Genomic DNA, 12,141 nt, shown 5'->3' with positions numbered 1-12,141 from the left:
CATAATACTGTACATATTCTGCAACTTACTTTCTCTCTTAACATTACATCTTATGAGGTTTCTCCATATTAATCTAGCAGCTCTGAGTCATTTTCACTGCTCTATCTGTTCTTTCAGTCTTGACTTTACTAGTATATCTTTCCATTTTCCAGATGATGAGCACAGTATTTCCAAATTTTCACTACTATAAATATTGCTTCAATGAACTTTTTTTTTTTTTTTTTTTTGACACAGGGTCTCACTCTGTTGTCCTGGCTGGAGTGCAGTGGCGTAATCACAACTCACTGCAGCCTTTATCTTCCAGGCCAAAGTAATCCTTTCACCTCAGCCTCCCCAGTAGCTGGAACTACAGGTGTGCACCACCACGCTCAGCTAATTGTTTTATTTGTTTTGTAGAGATGAGGTCTCACTATGTCACTCAGGCTGTCTCAAACTCCCAGGCTCAAGCAATCCTCCTACCTCGGCCTCCCAAAGTGTTGGGATTACAGGTGTGAGCCACCGTGCCCAGTCTCAATGAATTTATTGTGCATGTCTTCTTAGGTTCATTTTAGAGAATTTTTCTAGGCTATATACATTCTGCAACAGAATTTTTGAGTTGAAGAGAATTCTCATCTCCAACTTTGTTAACTTCCAGTGCTCTCCAAAGTGGTGGTACCAATTTATACTGCTACAAATAATGTACAAGATTGCAAGTGTACCACATGCTTGCTAACATCTGAATTATCAGACTAATTTTTGACAGCCTGAAGGGTTTATGGCTTTAGTGTGCATTTCCTCCATTCATGGTAAGAGAGATCATTTTTTTCATATCCTTATTATTCTTCTGTATCTCCTCTTCTGTGAATTGCCTGTTCATAGCCTTTGCCTGTTTTTCTCTGGAATTGTCTTTTCATGTCTTGATTTGCAAGAGACCTTTACATATTCTGTATCATTTACAGTTTATATGTTGTAAATATAATACCTTCTTCCTGTCTACGGATGGTCTATATATTGCTTTCTGACTGAGAGATGTTTTAGATTCTAACGTAGTAGAATTTACTAATCTTTTCTTTTATGATAGTATTTTTAATGTCATATATAATTTTTAAAATGATCATATATTAGTTTTAAATACTGAAAGTACCTTAAAGTTTTAGAAATTGTAACAGTGATTTCTGTGCTAAAATGAAAACTAGAAGGTGAACTTGAAACTGAAATGGATCTAGTTTCACTGCCAAGGTCAATGACATACACAGAGTAATAAGCAAACAAAAGATAAAGGAAATTAGATATGTCATTTTAATAATTTAAGGCATTATTGGTAAAAGGTTCTTCAAATCATGCTATCACTTCACATTTCTTTTAAAGATAAGTAATGGTGTTACACTAGGTTATGTGTGTGTATATATGGCTTATTACATTGTTGGTGATTTCTAGGAACTTGAGAAAACTAAAGTTAATATTTCAACATAGGAAGCATAATTCATCCCGAAGGGAAAAATACCCAGAAAAGAAATTTTAAAACTTGAAATTTAAGGAATAAATAGCAAATTCTAACACATGAGTTGGGTTCATACACCTAGTCAAGGTCAATTACTTGTTTTCCTTCAGTCAGGTCTCTGCTTTGTCACAAGTGAATGAAATACCTGAATTGCAAGGCTAAGTCTCAATTTCACTCATAATACCCTGTAAAGCAAAGATTCAGTACAGCCCGTATCCTGGGCCTTAGAGTCAAGGGACAACATTGCAAAACCATTTTGGCAGAGAATTCACCTGTGTAAATAATGCCTCAGTTTTAGAACAATTTCCTCTGTTTCACCTTTGTGTTTTCTCTATTTCAAAATACTGCTTTTGTGTATGGGGCAAAAATCCAGACAAAAGTCACCTAGGTGACCAGGCATGGGACAGACTCTTTTCTGTATCCCGCTTTACAATGATAATTAAGGAATTAAAATGTTTTAAAAGATTTGAGCAAACACTGTAGAACAGGCAAGAAACCTTATTTTATTTAGACCTAAACTAAAACTCCATTTAATTATCTCTACATGTTGACTATAAAACAGTTTAAGTTGTTTTTTATTTTTTTGATTTGTTTTTACATAGAATTGATCCCACAGAGCAGGAGTGAAAGAAAATGCAAATTCCCACCTTTGAGGTTTTACCGTGAAAACTTTCCGCTGGGAAGATGATTTTCCTTTTACAGTAACTATTCATTATCCACAATAATGAAGAATAAAGATGGCCTGGATATAGAATCCAATAAGAGTTCCAAAAACTTACTTTGGCCAACCATTTCATTCTCTATCATCATCAAATGATCTAACAGAGAGGCACAAAAGGAGGAAAGAGCACTGTTCTGAGTCTTTCCTACTTTACTGTGTGTGTTCGTTACCAAACGGAGGTGTTAATGAGCATGAAAGTATCGAAAACACAGTCCAAAGAAGAAAAAATTATCAAGTAAATCCAGTGTATTTAAGTTGTGCTTTGAGGATATGACAAGGCCAGGCTAAACCACCATTCCCCACGTCCCAGAGAACTCAACAGAGCCAAACCTGCATCATCCTGCTCTCACTCTGGAGTGTTTTCTTGGGAGTAACACCAAGCCACTTTCCAGCAAAGTCTTTAGGGGTCAGTTAGGGATATGTTGTCATTTGACCACATTGGCTGCCTCTCTCTCCAGAAATAATGACAGGCATGTGTTTTTAAAATCACCTCTCCCCATTTTCTAAGACAAGGATTGGAACGCTGCCTTTAGCATTTTAGCTGTTATTAAACCAAAAGTATTTTAGTTTGTATTGAAATAATATTATAGCTTCTATTATTTCATCTATTTAACATTCTCTCTTTGAACAGCTTTCGTTTTTTAAATCAGCAATGTTTGTCCATCTACTCATATCTTAAATCAAAATGAAAATAAGTATTAAGTTTATACTGAAAGCACTTAGAAGTCCAACTAAAAATAAATTCAGTCCCACTCTGATTGTAAGGGAAATCTATTAATGGCTATACATTTTACAACAAATTTTTCCTAATACATATTACTATAGGAAGTTTGAAAATCAAAAAGTGGAAAAAAATCACATCAACCAAAGAACAAATGTCAGTCACCTGCTTAGTTTTTCTTCTTCAATGTAAACACATGCCTACATTTTTAAAACACAAATTGTTTTTATTCTAGATCGACAACTTTGTTGAAATTTAAAAATACTACGTCAAGAGCAATTTCTCACATTATTAATCTTCCTTGAAAGCCTGTTTAAATACTTGTATATTTCAACTCATACTATAATTTTAAAAACTATTTTGCTATTGTAGTTGCTTCTAATATTTTGTTATTACAGCAAACTTGTGTATGAATCTTAACAGCAGTTCTTATTGTCTTAGAACTAGCTAAAGGGAGAACTAAAAGAAATGCATTTTTACAAGTGCATTTTAATAGGTATTAACTATTTGCTAGAAATAGTGATTTAGACTTCTACCAGCAGTGTATATAAATGTTCACCTCACTGTATCCTTCTGACTTGCACAGATTTTTTCCTCTTATTACAACTTTACTTAATTGTTAGGTTGAAATAATAACACCTTTTAAAATTTGGGCTTCTTTGATAGAGAGAAATTTGTATTTCTTCCACAGTAAATGGTATGTAGTGGCTCTTTACATTTTATGTAAATGTTTTATATAAACCAACTATAAATGTATATAAATCAAGAATAAAACAAAACCTTAATAATATGTAGTTATCACATATACATATACATTTGTGGCAAATAGTTTTCCTAATTCATGACATGGCTTTAAAATTATGTGTTAATAAATGACCCAGCAGATCCATTCTGAGGTATGCATCCAAGAGAAATGAAAACATACATAAAAACTTGAACAAAAATGTTCACAGCAGCATTATTTATAATACTTGAAAGGTAGAAATAACCCAAAAGCCTACCAACTGATGAATGAACAAAATATCTCACACACACACCCCCACACATATACACACAATGGAATACTACTTAGCCATAAAAAAGAATGAAGTACTGATACATGCTGCAATGCAGACCACCTCTGAAAACATTATAAGTGAAAGAGGTCAATCATAAAAACCCACATATTGTTTGATTCCATGTATATGATGTATCTAGAGGAAAACAGATTAGTGTTGTCTAGGACTGGTAAAGAAAGGACAACAGAGAATGACTGCTAACGAATGAGTTTTGGGGGGTGATAAAAATGTTCTATTTTCACAACTATGACTATACTAAAAAAATCATTGACTTGTACATTTTAAATCAATGAATTGTATGATGTGCAATTATGTATCAATAAAGCTGGGTTTGTCTTTTTAAGAGATGGAGGTCTCACTATGTCATCCAGGCTGGAGTGCAGTGGCTATGCACAGGCATGATCATTGCTCACTATAGCCTTAAACTCCTGGGCTCAAATGATCTCCTATCTCAGTGTTCTGAGTAGCTGAGGCCAGGTGTGTGTCACCATGCCTAGCTTCAAGCTGTTTTTAAAATGTATATATTAATATGGTATGGTCTATTAAGACTCCTGCAAAAACAATGAATTTGTCTCATCTAATTTTTAGAAAAGTTTGTAATATGCGTATTTCTTGAAGCTATGCTGTTAGGTAACAGATTGCTCAGGGCAATTATATTTTCTTGGAAGACTGTTATTAACATGAAATATCTTTCTTTTTCCTATTTAATGATTTTGCCTTAAGTTCTATTTTGTCTAAGGTCAACATTGCCATAGCTGTCTTTTTCATTTATGTGGAATATTTTAATCCAAATCTTTAATATCAAGGTTGTTTTTTTTTTCTTTAGGAGTGTCTCTTGCACATATATAAGTTAGAGCTGTACTTTATTTTTTAAAGTCTGAAGTTCTATTAATAGGGGAAGTTAGCCCATTCACTTTTAAATACCTGTTACTTATTCCTATCTCCTTATATTTTATTATTTCCTATACTTTCTTATTTTCTTTTCTCTAACTTTGGATGAAATTATAAACTTTTTACATTTTACTCTCATGATTTAAATATTTGTGGTTGTTCTTCATATGTTTCAGGTTGTATTTTTAATCAAATTCTAGAGTTAATTTATATCTGAATCTTTTCCCTGAAAAAGAATCTTAATACTTTTTATCATTTCTTTTTCTTCTACTCTCCCATGTTGAACTGATCTGATCTAGACTTAAATATTTAAAGATTAACGTTATAGATTTTAAAAACTATCAGGCTCAACTATACATTTTACTGTGTGTACATGTTTCCCATGTTATGTCTTTCCCTTCTTTGGACTCTCCCCTGCTTTTTGGAAGGGAGTACTTCTATAAATTCTTTCAAAGAAGGTGTGAAACAATCAGAGAAGGTTCAAAATTGCTTTTATTTTCCACTCACACTGAATTGATGGTTTGCCTGATTTAGAATTATGAGTTCAAAAGTTTTTTTCCCACAACCTCACAACTACTGCATTCTAGCTTCTATCATTTATTTTTTTTATCAATAATAGGACTGATGTCAATCTCATTCTTTCCTTTGCAGATAAACGGTTTGCTCTCTGAATACTTTTAGTCAGTTCCTCTTTATCATGTATTCTGAAATTTCATAAGCAGGCATTTAGTGTAGGCCTTTTGTTATTCTTCTGCATTCATAAGATGTTTTCAGAAGACTTGTCTGTCTTCAGTTCGGGAAAATTTCCTTCTATTACTTCTGTGATTATAACTCCATACTATTTCAATTTTACATCAGATGAACGCTGAAGGTTTAGAATGTCCTCTGTATCATGTGACTTTTTGTTCATGCTTTCCACCTTTTTCAGTTCAAAACTGCATTCTGAAGGAACTCAATCTTCCAATTCATTAATTTGCTTTTAACTGTGTCCACTCAGTTTAGTCCAATTATGCATTTTAATCCTGATAATTATTCTTAAATTCTAAGATATTTGATTGGTTTGAATTCATTTTAATACATATTTCTTTATAAATGCAATAATCTCTCTTTTCTCTCTGTGAATCTTACTTTTACTTATTTCAAAGTTTCTGTTACTTATTCATTATCTCACTGGGTATTACTTTTTGTTTATTAAGTTTGGTGCCTCATTTGTCTACCATAGGTTTTCCTCAAATGTTTAATCATTCTTGGTAGTGAGATCGTTTCAGAGTCCCTAACTGTCTGTCTGTGTATGCTGTTTCTGTTTACTATTCCCCACCTCCTGTGATAATGTGGGAAATGTGGGACATCATGCCAGGTGTCATGTACATGGCAGGAATTTATCTTCTCAGGATGAGGCTCCTTGAGCTTCCTGACAATCGAAGGTCTCTTGTGGTATCTCCCAGCCCCTCTGGCCTATGTTAAGGTCAGTGCTTCAGCTTGGATTCAGAGTATATTGGGGGAGGAAGTTAGTACAGGCCTAGCTTTGCTATATGTATCTCCTTATCTAATACCTCAGACCCTCTCCCTACTATTTGAATCTGACTAGTTTGGCTCTACCTGGAACTGCACCTACCTCAAGAACACATTGATACACAATGATCTGTATATGTTTTGAACTGTGACTACACCAGGTGTTATTTCTCCATGGGTGTGATTCCCCATGCTTAGTATCTGTCAGGAATTCCTGAGATTTCCATCCACTAATGGGAGGGACCCTTTCTTATTTTCCCATGCTGTTATCAATTTATTCAAATAAATATGTATTTATATAGGTACACATGTACACCTTTTCTGTTAACTTATGGAATTAGGTGTTGTGAGTATGCAGCTGACGATGGTAGTGTAATTAAAGAATATCATTAATTCAGCCTACCATCTTGATCATGTTCTTAGTTTCATTATTTGCTGAACAGTGAGTAGTCCAATGTTAATATGGCTATTTTTTTAAATCTCAGACTCGTATATCCAACTCCTATTTGACATCTTTCCTTGGATTTCTTATAGGCATCTCAAGCTTAACATGTCTAAAACTAAATTACTGATCTTAACCCACCAAACCTGCTCTACTCAAGTATCATCCACATATCAGAACCCTTGGAGCAAATTCTTCATAATTCCTTTTCCCTCACTTACCACCACACAGACCCTACAAAATAGACTTGACTTCTTTCCATCTTTACTGCCATTAACTTTGTCCAAGCACTATTATTTCTCACCTGGGCTAGTACAAGAGCCTCCTAGTTGTTCTATTGCTTCTCTTCTTCCTAAGTCACTCTTTCCAGATCAGCCAGAGCCAATGCTTAAAAATATAAATCAGATTGTGTCACCCCCCCCCCGCTTAAAACTCTTCTATTACTTCTCACTGTTGTTAAAATGAATTCCAAAGTCTTTCACATTAAATGTTACCTCTGAATCCTAATCTGGAGGTTAGGTCTCCACTATTTACTTAAAGATCTCTTTGAAGTCAATAGCTTATTAGCCTGCCCAGGTTTCATAAATTTGGAAGCTTCTCTTTATTCCACTCTGTTGCCAAGATGCTCCGTAACTTTATCTTGAATGAATATAATTCCTCTTCACTATAATGCCTATATCACAAAACTGTTATAATTGTACTTTTTCTTTTTTGAGATGGAGTCTTGCTCTGTCACCCAGGCTAGAGTGCAGTGGCACCATCTTGGCTCACTGCAACCTCTGCCTCCTGGGTTCAAGCAATTCTCCTGCCTCAGCCTTCCGCGTAGTTGGGACTACAGGTGTGCGCCACCATACCCGGCTAATTTTTGTATTTTTAGTAGAGACAGAGTTTCATCATGTTGGCCAGGCTGGTCTCAAACTCTTGAACTCAAGTGATCCACCTGCCTTGGCCTCCCAAAGTGCTGGGATTACAGGCATGAGCCACTGCACCTAGCCAGCTGTACTCTTTAGATACCAGTCATTTCTATCTGCTTGTAGCTAGATCAGTCCCTTTAGCAACTATCTTTCTGAAATGAGTAAGTCCAGTTAAAGGTCTGAATGCCTTAGTCCAACTTGCTATAAAATGGAAATATTCCCAGTTGAATCTCAATATATGACAGGTTAATCCAAGCTTTGCTACCATGAGATCTTGGGTAAATGTCTTAAGTATTCCAGGACACAGCCTCTTTTTCTATCAAATGAGGGGGGTAGGGTTACACGAATTCTAAGGTATCTTCCATATCTAGTAGTCATAGATTCCATGACATAATATATTTCTTTAGAAAAAGTGTTATAGTACCTACCATTCAAATCCCATAAAAATTATACAGAAGGAAATACTCTATTTCACATTTAACAGCTTACGACAAGGAGGAAAACAATTTGACCCAAGCCTTATGGAGACAACTTAAGCCCCATGTACCATTTTGCTGTCACCATAAATTCACTCTGCCAAGGTTTAGTGCTGTCTTGAATTGCCCAATGAACACATACAACCTCAAAAATTAAAAATACAGTAACAACAAAAACGAGTACTACCATTACCTATCACTTCTCTAATCACACATAAGATCTACTTATCTACTGTGAACATCAAGTTCAAAGCATGGTATCACTATTGTAATTATTTTAGAATGCCAGAAACTGCACCCATGTAAGGTAACAAACTTAATCAATTGAATGGTTTTAGACTATTTTGGGTAACGACCAAAAACAAACTGTAATAATCAAGTAGGAATGGGAAATACAGGAAAAAAACAAAACACAGAAGGTACCAAAAACATTTCCTTGAAAGGTCAATAAAGATCAATAGTTCATACTGGTTTACACAAAGAGCCAACATATCCCCATAGCACCTCCATTTTTATAATAATGTTAAAAGAAGAGGCTCTCTCTCCAAATTAGCTATTAGTTTCATCTAGTGTTTTCATAGTCTTTAAATCTGACCACAGTCAATTCTAAGTCTTAATCAAAATCATTAACACCAGAACGACAAAAATAATTCCCTCCTTCCCTGATGACTTAAAACTCCTACCTCCCAAACTGCATAACCTTGAAAATGGGAATCTACTCCCACAGACACTTAATTACTATCCCAGGTTTGAGTACTGCTCCTTGTATTGATGGATTTCATAAATTAAATGATCCACATTGCTTTACCTGATACATTCCAACACCAATGTGCTTCGGCTCAATTTTCACTAGTTCAGCTAATGGATCTTGTACACGCCTTGCTATGGAAACTGAAAAAACAGAAACAGAAAACAAGTATGACTTAATGTGAAAAGCAGTACCTAATAATTACTTACATTAGTTCGTCATAATGTAAGCACTTAATCCTGTCCCTCCTCATCATCCCTCTAAAAAAGGCCAACAATTTAAGTTTAAAAGTTCTCTTTTTTCCCCACACAAAAAGTAAATGCAAAATTTCATGATGAATTATGTCATCAGAACTCCTAGGCATTCTTGAACACAAGTAGTTCGACAGGATTATAGATTTGGAAAAACAAATAAAACGTTTATTCCCTATACTTACATGATTACCTATTCATTCTTTATATAAAGCATAATAGGATACCTCATGCTTCACAGAGCAAGCAAAACCTTGTTTTAAATAATTCTGCATTATTACAAATATGATATATTTATGTCAAATATGCTTATTAGAACTAGATCCCCCAAATAATGAACAAGTGACAGAATTATCTCCTTTCTTAAAGTTCCTTTTTTTTTTTAGAGATAGGGTCTCACTCTGTTACCCTGGATAGAGTGCAGTGGTGCCATCTCAGTTCACTGCAGCTTTGAACTCCTGGGCTCAAGCAATCCTCTTGCCTCACCCTTCCAAAGTGTTGGGATTAGAGGCATGAGCTACTGCACCCAGCAGAATCATATCTTAATGCAACCAGAGATCAAGTTACTTGGCTAATGAATATACTCATGTGGCCTTGAATATGACTGCAAGATTGCCCTGGCAAGTGATCTCCTTCTGTCCCAACTGCTTGTCTCTTAACACACCATAGCTCTAATTACATCCCTTTTTTGACCATTACAATCCATGCTCAAGAAACTTTAGAGTTAATTTCAAACATTCCTTTAACTGTGTCATGATTTTACTTGATCGTCATTTATTGTCATTGTTTTACCAAATATCAATAAAAATTCACATCTAATTTCGTTTATAAGATAGATTAAGCTAGATAAAAAAAGATAACTATTACAACTCTTATGAATAGTTCTAAAGGCAGCCTCCCTCTCCAGTAGCATATTTACACTGCGTCTTTATATATGAACCGCTTCCATTTTCAAAACACATGGAAGCTAATCAGTGTCACCTTCTCATACAGGTTGGATGAAATGTAAATTCATTAAGTGAAAATATTAAGACCATCAAAGAAAATCCTATGCCTGTTTCCATGTTAAGCTGTTCAGGGTCTGGAAACAAAAGCCATCTCTTGCAAGTGACTCTCATAGTCTCCAGTCACTGATATCTACCACTTCTCTAATCAGACATAAGATCTACTTATCAACTGTGAACATCAAGTTCAACGCATGATCATTCAAGTCTTTTTCATATCCTTTATTACTACATCTAATAAATAGTGACAATAGCGCCTTGCAAAGCAAGCTTAGAGAACATTGAGCTGGTATTATACAATCTATTTTTCTCCCAGAAGAGATGGAGATTCCAAGACCTTCACATACACCTTTATTATTTAAAGAAATCAATCACAAAAGGTTAGTTAGTGCAAGCATTGCAGGTGATAGGAGAAATGCTTTCTTCTAATAACCACATTCATAATTACAGATTTAAAGTAGAGATATACTTGAATTTCTCTAAAGCAAATATTATTTCTTTAGCCTAACATTTAAATGTGTAATGCAATAAGAATGATTTTCAACACATATACATTGCCAAAATACTCTGAGTAAAAACAACAACAAAAGCCCCCACAACAGTAAACCAAGTCAAGAATTTAAGAATATAGGGATACCTCATTGTATTGCATTTCGTTTTATTGTGCTTCTCAGACACTGCATTTCTCACAAATTGAAAATTTGTGGCAACCCTGAGTTGGGCAAGTCTATTGGCGCCATTTTTCCAACAGCATGGGCACACTTCTGGTCACTGTGTTACATTTTGGTAACTCTCAGAAATATTTCAAAATTTAATTATATTTGTTATGATAATCTGTGACCAATAACCTTTGATATGACTATTGTAATTGCTTTAGAACACCACAAACCACACCTATAAGGTAACAAACTTAATCAGTAAATGATGTCTGTGTCCTGACTGCTCCATCAACTGGCTATTCCCCTCTCTCCCTCTCCTGGGGCCTCCTTATTCCCTGAGACACAACGGTATTGAAATCAGGCCAATAAATAACCCTACAATGGTCTCTAAGTGTTCAAGTAAAAGGAAGAGTCGCACGTCTCTTACTTTAAATCAAAAGCTAGAAATAATGAAGCTTATTGAAAAGACATGTTGAAAGCCAAGAAAGGCTGAAAGGTAGGCCTATTGGGCCAGTTAGCCAAGTTGTGAATGCAAAGGAAGAGTTCTTGAAGGAAATTAAGTGTGACTCCAGTGAACACACAAATGATAAGAAAGCAAAACAGCTTTTTGCTGATATGGAGAAAGTCTGAGTGATTAAACCAGCCACAACATTCCCTTAAGCCAAAGTGTAATCCTGAGCAAGGTCCTAACTCTCTTCAATTCCATGAAAGCTAAGAGAGGTGAGGAAACTGCAGAAGAAAAGTTTGAAGACAGCAAAGGCTTGTTTGTGAGGGTTAAGGAAATAAGCCATCTTCCTAACATAAAAGTACAAGGTGAAACAGCAACTGCTGATGTAGAAGCTGTAGCAAGTTGTCCAGAAGATCTAGTTAAGATCATAATGAAGGTGGCTACAATAAACAGCAGACTGTCAATGTAAACAAAATAGCCTTCTCTTGGAAGAAGATGCTATTTAGGACTTTCATAGCTAGAGAGGAGAAGTCAATGCCTGGCTTCAAAGATTCAAAAGACAGCCTCACTTATTTTATTAGAGGGGAATGCAGCTGGTGACTTTAAGTTGAAGTCAAGGCTCATTTGCCATTCTGAAAATCCTTGGGTTCTTAAAAATTAGGCTAGATCTACTCTGCCTGTGCTCTATCAACAAAAAAACAAAGCCTGCACGATGGCACATATGTTTACAGCATGGTTTACTGAATATTTTAAGCTCACCGTGGAGACCTACTGCTCAGAAAAAAAGATTCCCTTCAAAATATTAGTGCTCATTGA

General features: G+C 35.1%; 1 protein-coding gene across 1 annotated transcript in view; it reads right to left on the bottom strand.

The window, feature by feature from the left end:
• Positions 1–12,141, bottom strand: part of SRBD1 (S1 RNA binding domain 1) — a 225,995-nt gene that overhangs the window by 79,904 nt on the left and 133,950 nt on the right. Inside the window, exon 16 of the mRNA XM_030800181.1 lies at positions 9,024–9,106. Within this exon, the coding sequence (XP_030656041.1) occupies positions 9,024–9,106 (83 nt within the window). The remainder of the gene's footprint in view (positions 1–9,023; positions 9,107–12,141) is intronic.

Source organism: Nomascus leucogenys, chromosome 19 (genome assembly GCF_006542625.1).
Source record: "Nomascus leucogenys isolate Asia chromosome 19, Asia_NLE_v1, whole genome shotgun sequence".
NCBI lineage: Eukaryota > Metazoa > Chordata > Mammalia > Primates > Hylobatidae > Nomascus > Nomascus leucogenys.
This window is presented reverse-complemented; position numbering and strand designations above follow the sequence as displayed.